General features: G+C 40.4%; 1 protein-coding gene across 3 annotated transcripts; it reads right to left on the bottom strand.

Moving 5' to 3' along the window:
• Window positions 1-1,209: 1,209 nt before the first annotated feature.
• Window positions 1,210-18,206, bottom strand: LOC117487945. Of its 3 annotated transcripts, none has more exons than XM_034136732.1 (11): window positions 18,100-18,206; window positions 8,892-10,240; window positions 7,898-8,139; window positions 7,235-7,437; window positions 6,984-7,144; window positions 6,293-6,396; window positions 5,994-6,054; window positions 4,718-4,806; window positions 4,376-4,498; window positions 2,204-2,304; window positions 1,210-2,097 (listed from the first exon to the last, which is right to left on the bottom strand). In XM_034136732.1, exons 2-11 carry the CDS (start codon window positions 10,210-10,212, stop codon window positions 1,614-1,616), a joined length of 2,889 nt encoding a protein of 962 aa, XP_033992623.1. In that variant the 5' UTR covers window positions 10,213-10,240; window positions 18,100-18,206; the 3' UTR covers window positions 1,210-1,613. The 3 variants fall into 3 exon arrangements, with proteins under 3 accessions (XP_033992623.1, XP_033992624.1, XP_033992622.1); XM_034136733.1 differs by lacking the exon at window positions 18,100-18,206 and adding an exon at window positions 11,248-11,482; XM_034136731.1 differs by lacking the exon at window positions 18,100-18,206 and adding an exon at window positions 11,142-11,481.
• Between the last annotated feature and the right edge of the window lie 3,740 nt (window positions 18,207-21,946).

The following is a 21,946-nucleotide window of genomic DNA, read 5'->3' as shown; positions in this document are numbered from 1 at the left end:
AACCAACCAACCAACATAATTATTACATTCAAATGAAGTACATTATTCAAGTTTACATTAACTTGGGATAATAACACGGGAGAAATTAGCGGAAGCGCTCTCTTTTCCTCTCTCCCCGTCTCTCTCCCTCCTGACAGCCCGTCAGTATCTCCTGCAGCTCACTGATCCAGTAATGAGTGACCCGACAGTGAAGAATACATATATTTATAACTAGTTTAGCTTGTTCCAGAGGTAGATAAAATAGCTAAGTGTGTTAGGTCTAACTCTTAATGTGTGTTCTGCTCCGCTCACCGGTCCGTCACAGCGGGTGGAGCTGCAGGATTTCTGCTTCACACACACGGTGCATACCGCTATTTTATTGTCATTTTCGGACACTTAAAATACTGCCAGACTAGTGAAGCTATTTTGGCGAGCTTGTTTTGCCGCGCACAGAGAAAAGTGTCATGTATTTTACATGCAACGATAGCCTAATCTAAAATGCTCTACTCTGGCGTACCTTTCGTGTGGTGTGTGGCTCGTCAGCGCAGACTCTCGCATCGTTATTGTTGCACACTTTGCAGGAGGCTACTCTTGGGCTTCGCTTGACCCTCGTCTTAGCCATGGCTTGTATTTGTCTTCTGCTAGCCAACGCTCGTTGAAACGGCAACCTCCTGGCATACTGTCATCTATCACTCTCATCAGAATGCCCAGGTCACACACGTAACAAAAACACTTGCCGGGAAGGCCGGAGCGGAGCTGTTTTATGTAAAAGCGAAGCAATTAAGCGCGCTCCGACTTCTTTATTTTCTTTTAATCTAAAAAGCGAAGTAAAGCATTTACAATTTCAAGCACTTTGTCCCAAATTCAAGCACCATTCCCAAAATTCAAGCACTTTTCAAACCTTGAAAACACCTCGTACAATTTCAAGCAGTTTCAAGGATTTCCAGCACCCGTACGCACCCTGCAAATGGCTGTGCCAGCTATGTGTGTGTGTTCATGTATATCTATCTTTGTGAGGACCACAAATGTCAGACTTCAAGAGCGAGGAAATTATGGAAAGTGAGGACAATCTGTCTACTCAATTCTGCAAATATCTGTGTTACAGAAATAAAGGAACATTACGCTTAACATTAGATGAAAATCAATAACACTCTGTTAAATACGAAGCTTCAGGGGGGAAGACAGTGAGCATGGAACCAACACTGGAAACGTGGAGAAACAGATACAACCTTTAAAATGTACAATAGAACAAGTTTAATATTGTTTGTTCAATCAAAAAATACCACAAGGTTACAAATATTATTCAAATGCTGAATAAACATCCAAGACATGTTAGCATTTTAGATTCACCATTTACAACTAAAAAATACAGACAATAGAAGGGCATTTGGAGAGCACAGAACATCCTGATGGCCAAATGCTTTACTTTACTGTGTTGACAAAAGTAATGTGTCTATCCGACTCTTGATCCGATTCCAAATTCTAATGGGTTCTCCTTTGGCCCAAGCTTAACCCTTTTACCATTTCCGAGGGAACAGGAAGTGTTCGGGGTTTAGGACTCATCCCTGGACAAAAAGTTCGATATAAAATTCAGTTTGCATTAAAAACAGTAATGCTAAGTGTCAGTCATGCTTTTAATGCCAGTTGACTGTCTCTTTCCCCCCCACCATCCCACCTCCATCTTTCTCTTCTGTGTTGCAGTAGAAGACAGTGGGGTCGGGGTCAAAAGAGCCCCATGATTGGTGGAAAGGTAAAAGGGTGGGCGGCTCTCTTTGATGAGAGTCTGTATTTGTGTCTACCTGAGAGTTTGAAGCGGCGATGTTTCTGTATGTTACCACGGCGCCAGGATCAAGGACGCTGCCGTTGCTAGGAGTGATGCTGCTGGTTACAGAGTTGAGGACAGTGTCTGTATTGCTGCTTCCAGAGGAGGAAAAGGTCAGCGCTGCAGCCTGGGGGGGGAGCAGATTACCGCCCAGGGTGGAGATGAGGTTTGTGGGGCGGCTGAGAGCCAGACGCTGGGTGAAGAGCTGTTGCTGCAGCCGCCGGTCGCTCCAATCCTCCTGAGGCTGCCGGTGGATCTTCATGTGAGCGTTACGGGACTTTATTTTGTAGAACATTCTTTGGCGGAGAGAGAGGAAAAACGGGTTGGAAAAGAAGAAATCAAGAAAATATAAACCATGTGTTTGCATGAGAATGTTTATCCATTATAACTGGTTCTACTTACTTGCCACACAGCTTGCATGGGAAGAAGCTGCTCAGTGGGGGGGCAGGAACCGCCTGCTCTGGTCCAAACTGTGCTACCATTGGTGGACGGACGGGGGTTATCTATGAACACAGGACCCATTTTAAGCAACTGTGCTATAATTGACTGGCTGGGCTGCATTAGACACCACAAACAACATTATTTGATTCAACTGTTTGCACAAGAATCCAAATACTTTCTGTTGGGGAAATATTTTCCAAGGCCCATAACTTTGACCCAGTTTATCAGTTCATACTGTCCTGACTGAGCACACGCACCTGTAACCTTGGCTGCTGTGCTCTCAGTGTTTGGTCTCCCTGTTCCTGCCTGTTGGCGTCGGCTGATAGAGGTGTTATGATTCTATCTTGTTATGCACAATGTTGATTATTCTCTCTGAACTAGCTAAATACACGGGTCTGGGGTAGAGTTCTTCAGAATTGACGTGGCAACTCTACCGTGAAGTCAGAACCTCTGACTCTTTGACTTGTTTTGTGAATTCTCCGGCCGAAGCTCCAAATAAACCCATCAGTGTTTGCCATCAAAGCTCCAGCTCTCCATCGTGTCTCCTTTTGAGTCGGTGACTCCTCCTGCATTGCTACACAGAAGTTTCCCCCACACTTTCCTATGCTACTCAACCTGCTCAACACTATTTGTTTATATTCTATGAGTCCTATTGGTCAATGCAGGACAGTGGAGCCCACAGGGTGTCATGGGAATTTGGATGGTTACAATATCTGATTTTCACCAGATTATTGCAAAAATAATTCACAATGACAATGTTATTGTGATATCTATAGATCTGTAGACCATTGAATTACACTCGAATTTCAGTGTTGGGATGTGGGGAGGGACTGTGGAATCATAACGGCACTTCGTTGCACAAAAGGTTAACATTACAATAATGACAGGGGAAAGGGCAACAAAAATCCACAAGGCCTTAAGGCCCCGGCCCCACGGGAACGCATAGGATTAACGCAAACGCAATCGCCAAAAAGCTTCCGCCCACACGCAATATACACCGGATAGTGTCTTCCCACACGAGACAGCTCCGTTTAGATCCAACCGCTGGAAAAGCTGCAGTACATATGCCGAGCCTGTACGTGGCGCTGTAACTTCCTCCACAAAAGCAGCAACTTCCTCCACAAAAGCAGCAACTTCCTCCACAAAAGCAGCAACTTCCTCCACAAAAGCAGCGAAGAAGAATGGTTGTCATGGCTGCACTTCTGTTTATTCTCCGCGGTGGGGGCCGAGGGATCCGGGCAGAGTTTTAAAGTTTAAATCTTCCGGACAAAATTATAAAAGTGCCGGTCAAAGGTCTTCTTTGTTATTTATTGAGCTTTAAAACAAATGAATAACGACTCGATATAATGATATATAATAATAAAATACACGGAGCCTGTCTCTTTTTCCTCTCTTCTGACAGCGTCAGTGTCTGTCTCATGCAGCAGCTGATCCTGTAATGAGTGACCCGACAGTAAAAATAAACATATTTATAACTAGTTGAGATAGTTTGAGAGGTAATTAAAATAGCTAAGGGTGATGATCTGACTTGAAGTGTGTGTTTTGCTCCCGCTGCATCACAGCGGCAGGAGCTGCGTGTCTCCGTCCTGTCAGATTAGACTTCACTCGCGTTTATGTCCATATCGAGATAAAGATAAATAATCTGAATTCAGTGTGCAGTGTACTTTTGCGGGGGTGAGTAGCAGAGGCGGGGAGAGGCGGGGCTATTGCGTCGTCATTATCAGAAAAGGATGACCGTATAGGCTACCACACGGCCCCGTTGGACCCCCCAGAGCGCTCCGTTCCCAGATCTATCCACCTTTGGACCCGTTGTCGTTTGCAGGGTCCGTTTCTATCGTTCCGTTACGGCGTCATGTAGCTTAAAGGGCTATACGCAAGAGAAATATGCGGATACAACCCGTTTTCGTTCCCGTGGGGCCTGGGCCTAAATCTACTAACTCAATATAACCATATGTGTAAATAACAAAGTTATTGTCAACAACGGTTTGACCTAGGATAACAAAAGACAAAACAATAAGGAGATAGTGAGAACAAAAGCAAACGGCAGCTATTAAAACACAAACCAAAAGGGTCAATTTGAAAAGAGGCAAACATATTTGAACTACATTCAGAATTCCTTTTTGTGTTTCTTACACTTTTCTGCTGCTCCATCACTGCTTCTCGGATCTCCTCCTCTCTCTGTTTCTTCTGCTTGTCCTGGAGCTTCTTGCTCAGGTAGTAAAATGCAACACACTGGCTCAGGGTTTTAGTCCTCATCTGCAACACAAACACACCATAAACTGATCCTCCTTTTGCTGAGTATTTCCTGACCATATGGATCACTGTGTGTTGTTTCCCAGAACTAGCCTTTTTAAATGATGTGTGTACTAGGTATGCACAGAGTTATCCTTTTAGGGTACGACAAATTAGAAAAGGAAAACATTGAGGAGGTAACCATAAAAGAATGCAGCAGAAGCACATGCAAAACAACTGTACCATTTTCCTTATGAGTGAAAAATCTTTCCCATAAGTCTGCAGAGTTGCACCGAAGAGACTCTTTTCGCTGTCTGTCCAACAATCACTACCTGCAGACAGAGAAGACGGGTGGAAGCAGTTTAGTTCAGTAAAAGTACAACAATACTCAGTAAAATGATTAAACACTACAATTAATAAGTCCTGCATTCAAACCCACGTATTATCAGCAAATACATTAAGGTAAAGTAAAAGTGTCTTTTTGCTGGAAGATGTTACCTTTTACTATTATATATGTTTTTTTTACTATTACTGCTGTTGCATTTTAAAACTGTTGGTATGAAGGTTGCGCTAATTCTAACTATTATATAGGCTGTTGTAAGTTTAATCTGCAGCAATGCATTATATAAAAAAAAAAATCCGGAATTTAACAGAGGACAGTACAGAACTTAAGTAAGTATTAGTACATTCTACTACTTGTTGGACTTCATTATGTGAGCTTTAGAGAGACACACAGCCTGGAGACATTCAGGGAGTTGAAAGCTGGACCGGGGGGGGGGGGGGGGTCCAGAGACGTACCAGGGAGTTCAGACATCCTAAATGTTGTCAGGCTGTTGCCAGTGGGCCAAAAACTGTTAGCGGTACCCTGTCTACAGAAACACACCACCCTGAGGTAACACTAGTGTGCAGAACAATGTCTACTCTGTGCTTTAAAGGGTGCCTGGTGGATTTCAATGCGTGGAACAAAGAGGGAGAGGGATAGAGTTTGTGAAAGTGGATGGATTTGGTTTCTACAAAGGCGACTATTGTACATACAGTGGGAATTGTTACCCATGTTCTGACTCACATTCTGACTGGCAGACAACTATTTTCTGTTATGAAACACTAAACACATTTTAGTTATTTTTATTTCTCCACCTATTTCTGTCCTGCAGTTGTGGTTGAATATGTAAAGTGGAGTTAACTCAGGTTAAATCAAATATATATATTTGTCAGCGCCAAAGAGTCTGATCATAAGGGTGATTATGTATGCACTATCCTATTAACGGCTTTAATTGAGCATTATGGTTTTGGACATAAATCCTTACTTATATTGTACAGAAGTTAGTTTGTAACTGTACTCATTTTCCATGTATTATAAATAAAGTTGTTTTAAAAAACATTGATATCCTTATGTAAGCTTAGTGGGATTCTCTTTGCACCACCCTCTTATCCCAACTCTTATTGGTGTAAGACCTAGGATGTATTTCTTTGTCTTATTCGACTGCAGCCTTAGGGTGATGCAAAGGTCAAAGGTTACCAGAGTAGTGGTAGTCTCCTGCAGGCGAGGGCTGTGAGAACAGCAGCATCTCCAGAGCGGCCTGCAGGAGAGAGGGATGAAGGAGGAGAACAGAAGCATGAGGCATGCAATGGCTCTGAAGAGAGTTAACTAGACATCAATGAGTTAGTGAGAAAGAAAATAGTAAGAAATGACAATAAGTAGATGAGTAAAGATGCATGGGAGTACGACACAAAGGATGGAGGCATGATTAAAATGATGGGAATAATTAGTGAAGAATTAAGAAAGAAAGACAGTATTTATATTTCCTCAGTGCTTACCATTGTGTTCCCCTGACAGCAGTGCAGACAGTGCAGGGCCAGTTCTGTGTTACTGCCCCCTCCTGGCACACAGCTGGAACTGCACATGGACAACAGCTTCTCCACTGTACACACACACACACACACACACACACACACACACACACACACACACACACACACACACACACACACACACACCACACACACACACACCACACACACACACACACACACACACACACACACACACACACACACACACACACACACACACACACCACACACACACACACACACACACACACACACACACACACACACCACACACATCACACACACCACACACACACACACACACACACACACACACACACACACACACCACACACACACACACCACACACACACACACCACACACACACACACACACACACACACACAGCACACACACACACCACACACACACACACACACACACACACACACACACACACACACACACACACACACACCACCAAAAAACGTTTTCAGCATAGAGTATAGCGGAAAATGGACTCATTTCAAAACATTAATTGAGGATATGATTATCTTAGCTTTGACCATTGAATAAATCAATGAGAATTGATTGGCATTTCCTGCTAAAAAATGACTCCAAAGCTGGTTATTACATGTTTGGGTTGTTAAGCTGTATTTCAGTTGGCTACTTACCTTGGTCTTGTAAATTGGTATTCTCCTCCAGCATATCCCATGGTTTCCAGAGCAACTGTTCCCTAGGCGATTCCTCTTCTGGACACCACACCCTTGACCCTTCCCCATCCACAGAGCATATAGGAAGCTCTGCCTGGAAATCATGACCCACATTGACATACCTGGAGAGAAAAAAAGATGATCTAAACATTAATAAACTTATCTAAATCTACAAAAAAATACAAATTAAATACAATAAATGTTTTACTTACAGTGACACACTTTCATCTTCCTCATCTGGACATGCTGTTTCCTCCACTCGGTGATTGAGAGATGAGATGGAGGAGTAGAGACCCGTTCCTCTACGCACTGGATTGAGGAGCGGTTGAGGAGTGTACCGGCCTCGCCTATGACCTCTGCTGGAGTGAAGGACGCTGGGAAATGGAGTTCCAGTGTGGATTGGAGAGACTTGTTGCTGTAAGAACAAAAGGGAAAGTCATTTCAGAGTTATCCTTGTTCTCTTTTGATTAATGCACGGTCAAAACAAAAGCCAGAAAGAAAACTTGAGCAACTGAAGTTCTAAAAGCTGAAGAATTAAGACGACCTAACCTTTTTTTGAATCAAGTCCCGAAAAATGGATTATCGACCACTTTGCCATTTAATTTATGCCCATCAAATGTTCAAAGACCAACATTTATGACAGTATTACCTGGCTTAGACATTATCACAGTGTTACCATTCCACCTGAAAATGGGTGAATAAAAAGCCACCATGTTCCCCCACAACTTGGCAACCCAGTTATCTAAAATGTTGACTTAAGCTGAACGTCAATGCATGAACACAAACCTGCTATTGCTCTTCTAGTCTTAAGAGGAAATAAAGAAACTTATTCTCCAAAAATGTCTGTTTATTTTAATTTGCTCGGCGTACTGTACCTGTAGCTGTGCTTGTTTAAGATTGGCTTCTTCTCTCTTCACTTTCTGGGTCACAATGTAAGGGGCTTTCTTTTCTGCTGCCTCATAACGTTGGTCTGTGAGGTGAGGTGGAAGAGAGGGAAGGTGGAAGGCGGAATAGAGGGGTGGAGCGCTGGAGGGACCGAGGGCTCTGGATGGATGAATGGATGAAGGATGGGAGGTGGAGGAGAGGAACGGTGATTCTGGAGACTGAACATGGGAGGCTGGAAAAATGAGAGGGGAGGAGGAGTGGATGTCAATGCTGCATGATAAACTGCTGGATCATTTTGGGTGTGGCAGAATACATCACTGTCAATCAATTCTTGTAAAAAAATACACATTCAAAAGCAAGCATTCAGTGTTATGGGCTTAAAGGTGATTATCGAATTAACATGAAATGAAAATAAAAAAATGTCTGTTAATAAGAAAAGTGAAAACGTAATTTGCATACGAGAAATGTCACAAGCTCGCCTACGAAAACCCACATGTACCGTAAACATACATGTGGGTTTTACCTGTGTTTTTTTGTAAGTGAGGGTAATAAAGTTCATTTAAATCAATTCATGTTTTAGTACGTTTTCTATTTCACTTATGACCAGGCTTGGGGGGTAACCGATTAAACGGGAATACAAATTAGGATACAAAATAAAGTTTACTGTATTCCTTTTTTTAAACAACATATCTGGGTTTCTCTTTTTTAAGGTCATATTATTGTGTTGTCTTACAGAATACACTTGCACAAGAACAAATATCTTCAGTTCAGTTTTTGCATATTTGATATTTAGGTAATCAGGTTGCGTTACTTAATTATGTGATACTTTAATTAGGTCACTGTTTACTTTTTTTAACAGGTATTTAATATTGTTACGGGATACATTTTTCACTCTCAACCCTTGGTATCACAGGCTCTGGATAAACCCAATGTTATCCCTACTATCATACTTTTATTTACAAAAATGTGTACACAATGTCTTACCTAGGATGTTGCCGTAGTCACTGCCATGAGAAGGTCTCAGGTTGCCCTCGGTGATGCCGGGGTCACCTGATGTATGTGTAAAAGTGTGTGACATCACTGGAAACTTCCATATCATCCCAGAGGAGTGGATAGAGGGGAGAGACTGAAGGTGCGAAGGGAAAAACTGTAGAGAATCCCCCCCCTGAGACACCGAATGTCCGGACACATCTAACCCACCGGGGGAGTCCATTTTGGAGGGTGAGTGGGAAGGAGGAGGCAGAGGCGTGGGAGGGGGACTGAGAACTGAAGACATGATGTGAGATGATGTGGGAGGAGAGGGGAAGGAGGGGTGGGCGGGTGAGGAAGAGGTGCAGGGCGGCAGGTAGGAGTCAAAAGCACAGCTGTGCCTCGGGTTATATCCGCGGCTTTCTCCTCTCCCTACTCCATATTCCCAAAAGGAATCTCCACAGGGGATCATGGGAAATATTCTCTTGCGCTGGGAGAGGAAGGCCTCGGAGAAAGAGTCCAGTTTCTGAGTGTACTGCGTCAGGCATCCTGAGTTCAAAGTGTTTTGGTCTGCTGCTCCGCTCCACCTGCCTTCCCCGGGCTGACTCGACGGAGAGACACTCACCCAGGGTCCCTCACCCTCTGCCCCCTGAAGCTGGTCCTCCCCTGAGCCACAGCTGGACCCATAATCCTCCTCTCTTCCTAGATAATGATCACCAACTCTTGAACAGTCAACGCTGCTGTCACTGAAGCTCCCCGCTGCAGTTCTGTTGTAGGAAGTAGTTTGTTTTGTGAAGTGGCTACCGTTAGCTTCTCTGTTGTAAACGGCTTCGCCTTTAGCTTCACATCTAACATGATTATAACAGTTTGCTCTGAGTTTACGTCTCGCTCCTTCCTCGCTGGTGTAAAAAACATCATTACTGTAACAATCCGCTTTTTGATACAAATCATCTGCAGCGTTTTCACAACTCTCCCCGTTCTCCCAAACTTCCTCTTTTTTCACGCCATACCAAGTGTCAGAAAAATGGCCGCCTAACCCGCTTTCTCCGCCTCCCAAGTTAGCATCTCCATCCAAGCAGCTACTACTTGTGTTGAGGAAGCCTCTGTCTCCACCACTGCTCCCTCTCCTTCCCCCTGAGGAGGTGTTAGAAGCCAGTAAGATATTAGAGGATTCTTCCCCTCCCCTTCCATACTGCTCCAGAGGGTCCAGGGCAGGCTGAGAGGACGGGTATCCCACTTCGGGGCTTTGATGGCCGGGCAGCGTGAGGTGAAAGGATGGGTGGTGGCGATGGTGGTTGAGGTCGGCGAAGGATTGGGTGGATGAAGAGTCATCCATGATGGATCACTACGTGTAGCTAGAGTGCCTACAGGAGACGGACAGAAGGTTGAGTACATTTAAAACAGAATTAAGTATAGTGTGACTCGTCGGCATGAAATTCATGCATTACATTTCAATATTTTAGGATTCAGTGCTTTCACATTCAATAGCTCACATTTAAGACGCTTCCGAGATACTGCGACAAACACCAGGATTAACAAATTGTAGAAAACTACTGTAAACGCTATTAGTTAGCATTTACGGCAGATAACTCGCAACTGCACTTTTCCTGTACAACCTTCATTGTATGCTTGCTTCCTAAATTGGCATTTCAAACTTTGAGAACCTCTGATACAAAAATACGTTTTTTCACAACAATTAGAGCGAATACTGCAAATTCTGTAACCCATCAAATTCCAACCTAATTAGAAGTTTTCACTCGTTTCATGTCCTGTTCATTGACCAGGCAATGCAGGCAGCAGGTTTAAAGTAATGGCGCCTTTAAAAAGATTATCTAAATCGAGCCCAGATAAGCCGTTTTTCGCATGCGTATTCCGGCAGAGCATGTGCGCTTACCTCGATTTATGCCGTTTGATTTAGTTTGTCAGAATAAACAGATTAAAAGACAAGTGTCAGCGTATCACTCGGACTGCAACATAGAAGAAAAACTCGCCAAAAAGAGAAAGAGAAAGCTTTTCTGTTAGCAATGCTACGCTGAACTAGGCCTTTTGAAAACCATTTTATTTCCTGTTAATACTTCTATTGACTTGTTAAAAGGTACCGAATCCTCTTGAAGTTTTGTTGGTTTTTCTTTCTCTCTTTCTTGAAACCACATTCAAATCTAAATAGGACAGTGAGTGAGTGAGTCAGAAAGAGAAAGAGCGAAGGCAGATGAGATGAAGAGACAAAAACACTGTATAGGATTTCAGGCTTGTTTTGTTTTTTACCAGTCTTTGCCGCTTAATTTCCTTTTCACATAAGTTCCTCCACTGTTGTTCATGTTCTCGGCTCCCGGTTGCTCTTCTGATTGTCGTCATGGTACTCTGAACTTACTTTGCTTCGTCTTGAGAGTTTGTGTGATTATTTCCCCCTTCAGATTTTCTTCCTCTCACATAGTCCTTCCTATCTCTCTCTCTCTCTCTCTCTCACACACGCACATAGTCTATCACAGAAGCAAAATGTAACACACACACATTTACACATAGTTTCTCACTGAAACACACACACACACTTGCAGGTGTCAAAGGGGACATGCAAGTAGTGATGTTGCCTATCTGCCTATTCGTCGTCGTCGTGGTAACCACATCCTGAGGAAACAAACGCTGACGGATCTCCCTCCTCTCAGCTATCTTTATCTTTCTGCCCCCCTCCTCCATCTCTCTGTCTCTCTTTCCGTCTCTTTGCCCCGTCCTTATCTCTCTCTCCGTCTCTTATTCTCTCTTTCTTTCTCACCCTGCCACCTATTTGTTTTCTCTCTAAAGTCTTTAACCGGCTTTTTATCTGTCGTCTCATCTCAGTCTTTGTGCTTTGTGGTATCGTCTAGGTTCTTTTTTAGTGTCCCACTTGTGGCGCAAATGCAGTTGAATTATTGAAATAAAGAAAAAGATATTTACACCGATGTTGAGGTACTAAAACACTTGTACAAAATGCATTTCATCCTAAAAACGTTACAATCAGCAGTTAAAGTAAATGTACTTTTGATAGCTTTCACATATATACATGTATCATAGTGGCTGTATGTATAAAGTGCTACTTTGGTTGACCTTTGTAGAGTTTCGTGACTGCATAATCTGTCATAAAGGTGTGTGTATGTGCGAAAAATCCATGTATAGCCGTCTTGCAGTCCTCTACATGAGTGCTGAATGTTCGGCTACATGCAGTGTGTGTGTGTGCGTGTGTGTGTGCGTGTGTGTATGCGTGCGTGTGTGTGTGCGTGTGTGTGTGTGAATGTGTGTACATGTGTGTGCAGAAGTGTTAGCGTGGATGTTTACCAGATCAAGATTCTCCGGCTGAGTCAGCTGACAGGAAGTGAGAGAGAATGAAACAGGAAGGAAGACGGCGGCAAACGATGAGGTTCAGGGAACCCTCTAAACACCCTGCAGCCCCACCTTCTCACCATCCCACTCACACACACACACACACCTTTAATGTGCCCATAAGCCGTTTTCTACCTTTGTTGTCATATATGGTTTTAAAACACCTACGCATGCACAAGGAACCTCAAACACTCGCAACTTCAATAACACCCCCAACACTACACTCACACACACACATGTCTGTTGGGTACAGACCAGACTAGGTTTAATTAAAAGTTTGAATAGCAAATCTAAAAAGATGTTGCTGTGAAAAAAGTAAAAACTCAGTAAAAACTAATCCACATAAAAGGTGAATGAATATTTGGAGAATTTTACTTGCATTTTTGCTGGTAATCTTGGTGAAACTAGGTCCTTTCATACGTTGTTGATGGGTAGCTAAATGCTAAAGCAATTCAGACTTTTTTATAGTATCTGTTATCAGATGAAATGATTGAAGAAAGCAGTAAAAAGTACAGTTTTCCCCTGAAGTGTAGGGGAGAGATGTCTAATAGGAAAACTTAATTAAGTATCACTGGTGTTATAATATAAATATGATAAACTATAAATGTACAGAATAGAATCTCCCCAAAATGTTCAAGAAAACCACTTAAAGTAAATGCACTTTTTCTAAATCTGGAAAAACGGTGTGAATATCGGAAATGGCAGCAATCTATATAAATAACTGCATCATCGGCAAACATACTGTAACTTTCAGATAACAGTTCATATCTCCAAAATGGTTATTGAACATGAATTTTCCCAGAACAATCTCCAATTTAGTTGATACTGAACTTGTCATTCAGTCATGGGCTTTATCAAATTTGCAACAAGTGATAACATTTCATTCATCAAAAAACCTTAAAGTTGTGAGTGTTTGTGAAAAATGCAATCTCAAGCAGTGCTCACAATTTGAGTGTGAGATGGACCTGATTGCATTCAAACGTGTTCAAATCCTAAATATGTTCACGTTCAATTTAGCTGTAATTCAAATACAATATAACAGATAATTGATTGGTATAAATCACAGTTACGCAGAACATGGAGGAAGCTTTATTATAGTAGTTTGCTCTATAGTCCAACTAGAAACGTTTCAAAATGTCGATGTGTGTGTATGTGTTTCTGCAAGTGTGTTGGTGTATGTGTGTAGGTGATCATGTAAATGCTGAGGTCAGTCATACAGTGTGTACTTTTCATAGGCGGAAACCTCAGCATTAACATGCATACTACATAATAATGTGGTGACTTCACTGACACAATAACCTCAATTGGCAATAATAAAAGTCATGTTTGACAGCAAATAGTGTCAGATGACCTGGTGATATTTCATGAAAATATTTTAAACAGAAGGATCTATGAAATTCCCCAAAATGTCTATCAATACAAAAGTAAATGTTGGTGTCGATGTCATCTTTACATTGCTGTGATAAGACTCAAGAACCGGGAAGATGATATTTATCTCCTTACACTTGCAGCAAATCAGCGTGCAATGTGAACTGAAAGAAAATGAACACTGAGTATTTCCGAGACTCTTAAAAGTTGTTCATGCTCACCAACATGGCGATCACTTGTTAAAACAAAAAATCCTATTTTGGGGCAGTTTGAATTCATGTCAGCACAATTGAATCACTTATTTAAAGATGAAATGATGCTCTTGATACAATGAATACATAAAAGACGAAATAAAGCCTTCAAATGCAAGTTTGACGCCAACTAAGGTGTCCTTAACTAAAGTGCTTTTTGGTTCATATTTTACACTGTTTGCTGTGATTCTGACATGCTCTGCTAATGGACTTATGGACGTAATGGTCTCCTGTGTATACGCATTTGTGTGTGTGCATGCACCTAACCTTGAGAAAACAGCCGAATGAGACAAACGTGTGAATGAAAGGATGTGAGAGGACGGGAGTCGGGTGCGGAGGAGTTTGCACGGGGGAGACGCTTCTCTAGTTTTCTCTCAAATTCACCTAAAAAACATGCGGGAGCAGAGGAGGGGGAACGAGAGATGCACTTCTGGACTTTTTTTTTCTCAGAGAAGTCTCTCTGTGTGTCTTCCGTCACTGAGAAAAGAAGTGACGACTGGCGGGGAGAAATCTACCGAATGGATGGGGGACAAATCAAACCACCAAATAGCATAAATCATTGTGAATCAGAAAACATGAAACAAGGCTCTTTTTGCACAAGCCGTGTCAAATGTCAGCTCATAAAAGCAATCGATAGTCATTCCCGCTTGATAACCTTGTTACAAATCGACGATGTTTCATGCTAACGCTGAATGTGTTGGATATGTTTCAACAGTTTGAGATTTTTGAATGTTCAAATGAGATTGAGAGAAAGCACGACGGTTTATATGAAATACGGAGCACACAGAGGTGAAACTGCTATCAAACTGTTCACAGGTGAAATAGATTATTTTATAAAGTGAGCATTTTCCTTTGAAGCATCTTGAAATAAGACGGAGATCTCAAAATGATGTGAACAACTTTCGAAAAAAGGTAATGAAGGTAAATAATGTCTAGTCACATTCTATACAATAATAGCTGGATAGATGATGGAAAGGTGTATGTGTCTGAATCTGAATCGCACATTCACTGAAATTACGTTTGTGCTTTGAAATGATCATTTCTGTGTCTTATCCATGCATTCTTTTTTTTGTATTTGGAATTAATAATCTGTATTTCCGTTTTACTCTCATGCAAACCTAAGCAAAGATCAAATGTATGCAGAGAAAGCTTCTGGAAAATTCTAAAACAGCTTGTTATTTGATTAATTTTAACAAAGAAATAATGAGATATTTATCACTTTGTTTTATTTGAATGCATTTGATGCTCACAAACCCATTAATGCGGACCTGAAAATCACATAATGTCTTGATAAAGAGCTTTAAAACAAGATCATAGGCCCCGAGAGTTTTTAGAGACCCCGCTGCGCACACATAGGGGTCTTTAGAAATGTGTAGCATTGCAATCACATTTCTAAAGCCCGCTTTATATTATTATCTATGATATTACGATATAGTTTTAATTTGCAGCAAATGCACTACTAAACATGAGTTGCCAGTAACATTATTAATAGAGTATACAGTGCCAATACATTTGACAGTTTTGTATATTCTATAAAAAATATATGAATCTCAGATTATTCATTTTCTAAATAAAAATGATGTGATTAAAGTCGCAACACATTATCGTCATTTTGGTTTGTATCAAAACAATGTAATTTAATTATAATCTTTAAACATAAACCTACGGTCTTGGATACTGTGAAAATATAATGAACCTGGAGATTAACATAACGCTTAACATTGTTACATACCACTAAGAAATACAATTCAAAGTCATTTTCCTGGAGCTTAGGTTTTAAAGGCCGCCATGCCGTCCTTTAACTGATAAATTATCAAACAATTTGGACATCTTTGCTATAATATTTATTTGTTTTTGTGCTAGATTAAAACGGCCAAAGTGCTTAATCCTTCTAAAGAGTTAATCCTTCGAAAGGCACTGCAATAAACGCAGCCAATTATGTTATGAAGGATTTGTTTTGTTTGTTTATAGCGTATGATGTATGATTATCAGCCTAACAATGCTACAATGGAGTTATTAAGAAAATATGACAAAGTCAAATAGAAAATATATAACTGTCTAAACTGTTACATGCATCATTCTACAGCCTATAATCAGACTTATTTAACTAAATTAATCCAAATTAAGTGCAGATTTCACAATACAATCCCTTTACTTCATTTTCTTAACACTGGTGCGGCCGAATGACTAAAAGATTGCATATACATTTGAAATCCGATGAAGTGTTTTATTCAATGTGTGACAAGCAATTTTGCACACTCTTTGCAACAAACGCTCCATAGAGATAAAGGAACTTTGTAGGCTCCTCCGCAGCGATGATACCAAATCAGGAGTTCAATATTTGAACATTTGGAAAGCCCTGACTGTTGGAGTTTCTGCCTCAGAAGCTCAGCAGTGATCGAGCCGCAGGTTTCCATGAGTGAGAAGGGAGACACTGATCCTTCACCAGAAATAATGTCATATGACGTCTGAGGAAGTGTATATCAGAAGGCATGTGGGAAACCAAGTGGAACAAGATCTTGTAGCCTTATGGCACAAAAATAAAAACACTGCAAACCAGCAGAAATACACCATCTCCACCCTGAAGCATGGTGTAGCAGAATTATGCTGCAGGGATACTTCTCCACAGAAAGCCTGAAGAAAATAATAAAACCAAAGCTACACTGAACTTTAGTCACCGCCTAGTCAAGTTGCACTTTACATCCACGTCCGTCCAAACTGTCATTCAACATTTTTGACCTATAAGACATGTGTTAATTCTAACTAATGACTTAGAACCAATAAACTGTAACATTGACCTTTGTCCACCAAATTCAAATCAGTTCATCCTTTGTTCCAAGTTTGCGTTTGTGTTACATGAAACGGCGCGGAGACATAAAAGGATTAAAATCAACAAATAAGCATTGTGCTGTTTCAAAACTCAGACCTCAGTTTATTCCAGAGTATGCGGCAGAGCTTTAAAATTGCTGTGTAACCAAGGAAGGCCTTAATGCTGCTTAACATCGCTTGAGCACTTTTGCAAAGAATGATGGAAAACAATTGCCGCGTTGAGATGTTCAAAGCTGATACAGACCTATCCAAAAGACTGAAGTCTGTATAATAACTGGATAAAACAATAAACAGGGGGATATTTGGGGGGGATTTAGAGCCTTAGATGTCTCTGGATATAACTGAAACATACAAATCTTCTTCCGTTTCCTAATTTCTTCCAGATAGAGTGTGGAAGCCCATCAAAGCCGTTTAAAAATACTATTGCAACAACAAAGTTTCCCAAAAAAAAAGAGAAAAAGCTTCAATACAGATGTTTGTTAATTCACGCCTTTGTTGGCACAGACGCTAAAGTAAAACAAACAGAAAAGCGGTTGTTGCCCCCGTTCTGTCTGCAGATGTCAAAGGAGGTCACAAACTGGAAGGAGGTCAAAAATAGCAACATTACAAACTAGTCTTCTAATGTTTTGTCTGCCTCATTGAAATCAATTTAGATAATTATTCCTCTTTGACCCTATACAACTACGACACAAACTACAACCTCCAAAATGACTAAAGATGTTGATTATACTTCTTAAACAATTCAAACAAAATCTGACCATTATGACCTTAATTAGGTAGACATTAATACAGGGATGTTAGATTATTAGAGCGTAACAAATGAACTGCAAACTCGTATCGAAGCAGAGCCTTTGTTTAACTGTACCCAGGTCAGGGGTACATTGAAGCCTGGGCTTATCATATCATGATATCTTTAGAAAGTCTCGACAATGAAGACAGACAGGCTTGTGGTTTTAAGCCTCTCTGTTTAAGAGCGTGTTTGGTGTAAACACCAACATGTTGCATGAAACAACACTGTAACGCTACAAGTAAAGTTTGAGAATGAGTAAGATCTTTTTGTAGCTTCTCATGCAATGCAATATGCATCTACATTGACTTATCAATCAGATGTATCACATATTCGCGAGGAACACATATCCGAATCAGAATGGTACTTTCATAAACATGTTTTCGCATTTGTGACTTCAAAACGTTTTTAGATTTTACTGGATTTATCAATAATTCATTTAGCAAACCTTGTGTTCTAAGTTAAGTTCAACTCTCATCATTTAACCCATGAAGTTGCTTACATCTGCACACTTGTTCGTAAATTCCAGGGGCATAAATAGTTATAAAAAGTTTTCTTTGGATAAAGGTAACTCTGAAAATCGCCTATTTGTGCTTAAACAATCATTCAAAGGAGGATAAAAGTGTGTTCTTACCTGTTCGGCTGTCATTCCGATCAGGAGGCGGTGGAGTGCATGTGTGTATGATCTTCTGGTAGGTGCACATGTGTTTGAGAAAGGGGGAGGAGAGAAAGAGAGAGACATGTAGCTTTACAAAGATGAGCGGCCACAGTTGATCTTTCAGTCTTTCATCCACTTGTCATAATGGCACTGTGTGTGTGTGTGTGTGTGTGTGTGTGTGTGTGTGTGTGTGTGTGTGTGTGTGTGTGTGTGTGTCATACTGATGGTGGAAACAAGAGAAAAACACCCTAGTGTGCGGCTTCAACTTAACACACAGACATACAGTAAGCTACATACACACATACACACACTTTCAGTTTGAGTGTTTCTTCTATCTGTTTTTTTCAAAGGGCCACACACGCGTATCCTAATGTTGGACACACATATATAGCTAATGAGGAACCCAAATGCATGCTAATACAAAAGAATAACTTTAACATTTTGGAAAGCGGTTTGTCCAGGAGATATTACGTTACATTTGAAGAGGTCTGAGGTCAGTTATGAGAATGTTATATGAAAGTATCCACCTTAAATTATTTTTACGGGTAGACATTTGCACTTTTGTCCTTTCAAATCTCATAAACAGTAAAAGGATAGTTAAAAAACTGCAGTTGTGAAGCCTTGTTCTAATTTTGGGGGGGAATAAAGAAAAGGTTTAACTTTTTTATTTTATTTGCATAGATAGATGATCATTATCACTTGTATATTTCTCAAAGAAGTGTATTTAGTTTGAACTTTTGTCCCATTCCCTGATAAATTAACATTTTGACATACCTTGAGTTGAGGCTTGATGAATGGATGAGTTAGCAGGAGAGGAAGATGTTTGGATTTCCGGGTGAATATTTGCAGGAAAAATGAGTCCCAGTCATGTTCTAGTTTTGGGAACATTTAAATATAAATGATGACATTCATTTGATTCCTTGCTCAGAGTGAAATGAGAAAATCAATACAACTTGTGTGTTAAAACAGTACATAGGTAGCTGCAGCAAGCAGCAGGTTAGCTTAGCTTAGCACAAAGACGGGTAACAGGGGGAAACAAATAAACTGGCCCTGTCCACAAACAGATATGTGTTACTAATTGAGCCTAAGTTGTGGTAGGTACATTGTATTGCTTTTATAAATAATAGCCAAGGAAGCCAATGTTACTGTTTGCTGTATTTTATGCTAAATTAATATGTCAGGCTCATGCTAAGGTACTCAGATAGTTCTAGCCAATAAATCGATTTCCGAAATGTCAAAATATTCTTTTAGGATTTCCTCTTTCTTAACGTCGGTCCCATTCCCTGATAAATCTACAACTGTAGGTCCAATGGTGGCTAACTGAGAAGGAGTTAGCAGGAGAGGTGGTGGATGTTTGGATCCCAGTCAAGTCCCTGTCAAGTTGCATTCAAGTCGCTGACACACACCTGTTATAGTTTTGGAAATAGTTTTGGAAATAGTTTAACAAAAATAAAATGTCACATAAGATTCCTTGCTTGGAGTTCGAGGGAAAAATAAATACAACTTTCATTTTAATAATAGCAATGTAGCTTAAGCAGGCAACCAGTTAGCGTAGTTAAGCATAATTAGCATTTTAAGCTAATGTACCTTGGATCCGAGGCCGGCTAACGGAGAAGTAGTTAGCATGAGAGGTGGATGTTTGGGAAGAAGGAAAAGAGAATTAAAAAATAGGATTTAGTGAGCTGTACAGACAGGCAGTTAACTTAGAGCACACTAGCTACTTACCTCTGTTCCCGGTCTTTATGCCAAGTTAAGCTGTTCACACAGAGGCTATAGCTTTGAGCTGAGAGTTCAGTTCTCATCTAACTTTTGGCAAAAAAGTGAACACCGATTCTGTACCACAAAAATGTAAAACGATTTATTTGAGGGGGGGGGGGGGGGGGGGGGGGGGTTCTTTCTCTGTCAAATGGAGAGGCAATTAGGTATTTTTTCAGTTTTGTGCTTATATTCTGAATGGTCATTAATCTATTTAAGTTCAATAAAATTCACACAGAGGCCAGTAAGAAAGCAAGTATTGTTAAACTGCAATGGGTGCAGTGGGTACCAATATAAAATTCACTAGGCCTTAATAAAATTAAACATGTTGAGCCCACAAAGGCCAATAAGTTCTAGCTAATAAAACAAACAAAGTTTGTACAGTAGATGATTCAGGAGAAGAAAAAGTACTTGATGGGTGTCTTGTGGAAATGAGAATTATCACTGAAATTGATTGAAACCTCTTAAATGCTCAAGTTTGGTCTTCAGAACTTACCTGATTATTTAAGGTGGAAGAAACCAGACAGGTTTGGTGTTCCAGTGTTGTATTGTGTTTTTTTCCGTCCCTACTGACCGCCAGAGGCGGTGCTTTAGCACTGGATACTCTGGCGGTCATCCGGGACTCATAGAACCGTAGTTACAGACGTAACTATCGTTTTTCTTTGCTGTTATAATGCCATAAGAAGAACGCCCAGCAGCTCATTCTTGCACCAGGACCCGTGAAATAATTAATCCAGCCCTGTTTAACACAACACAGAAGTGACGCTTATGACAATAATCATTCATTCATCATCCAAGGTGTAAGAGTATATATTTCAAGACGTGAAATTTCTTTGAAAAATTCCCAAAACCTCAATATGAAGCTCACTAAAATAATCTTTGGAAACAAGCATGTTTTATATATTTATAATACAAATCTATACAAAATAAGTGTTGAGTAGAGGGACTGGCTTTATGATTGCTTTTTAAATATATGGATGTCGTTTTCAATCACATGGATATCTAATGTATAGTAACATGTAAGAGTGGATTATTTCAGTGTAAAAAAATCATTTATGAATCTGCAGTGAAAGCTGATGAAAGGTCAGGTATCTTCATGTCACTGTGATGTCAGACTCAGACTGAGAGTCAGTCATGAGTGTGCACGGCGGTGGGTGAGACGGTGGTTGGGTTTCAGAGCGGCGTGGGGTGATGTGCTTAGACGGGCTCTGATTCCCGGTATCATCAACTTCAAACCTCCCCTGCGATACCACAGCGGCCCTGTATTATACTAAGACCCTGAAACTCTGAGAATTAACCTGAGTTTCAACTGTTAAAGGGACTGTTTGACATTTTTATCAAAAGGATGATTTTAAATTGAAGTACTTAAATGACAAATTGCCAGGTTGTTGGAGATTACATACGCATAAGAGCAAATGAAACTGGTCAGAAATTCACTTTTTCTTTACAGAAAAAATAAAGCACACATTGTCAGAATTTCATTTAATACAATTTTAAGTTACATTTTCTGGTTTTTAGATAGTTGATTGACATATTATGTGTGGTTTCAAACATTTGGCTGAATCAAAGAGGAAAGAAGGCCTACTTATGCAGAAAACTCCCTTTCAGAGTTGTAATAATAATTATGTATAATTTATTAATGATGCCTTAATGTCTGAGCAACATTGTATTGCTGTATAGTAGCTGGTTGAGATGTAGCCAACCTTACTTCATAAACTCTTTGGTTGCTAAATCTAACATTTGTAAAATATTATTTCAAAATGTGATTTCTTTTTAAAAATGAGAACTTCAAATGAACTAGTACTACAGCTGCCAGATAAAGTTAATTTGTATAGTTCTGTCTGATGTGCAGCAGAGTACTTTAAACCTGTTCTTAGATACATGTACTTAGTTGCTTTTCATGACTAATAAAAGTATCATTATGTACTAATATCAAGTCGTTGAGGAACATCATGCCAGACATCAGGCTGGACTCCAGTTCATACAGGAGTAAAATAAGTAGTTATATCATAATCCTGTGTTTTTAACGGCTTGTTGATAAAGCAGTTGTTTTTTTGCTCTACTTCTG

This window comes from Trematomus bernacchii, unplaced genomic scaffold (assembly GCF_902827165.1).
Source record: "Trematomus bernacchii unplaced genomic scaffold, fTreBer1.1, whole genome shotgun sequence".
Taxonomy (NCBI): Eukaryota; Metazoa; Chordata; class Actinopteri; order Perciformes; family Nototheniidae; genus Trematomus; species Trematomus bernacchii.
This window is presented reverse-complemented; position numbering and strand designations above follow the sequence as displayed.

Bases quoted from the DNA above. Each gene is read 5' to 3' on its own strand.
- LOC117487945 (XM_034136732.1), bottom strand. From the start codon at position 10,212: ATGGATGACTCTTCATCCACCCAATCCTTCGCCGACCTCAACCACCAT. The intron at 8,140-8,891 runs GTAAGACATTGT...TCATTTTTCCAG, and splicing joins TGACTACGGCAACATCCTAG to CCTCCCATGTTCAGTCTCCA. The intron at 6,055-6,292 runs GTAAGCACTGAG...TCTCTCCTGCAG, and splicing joins GCTGTCAGGGGAACACAATG to GCCGCTCTGGAGATGCTGCT.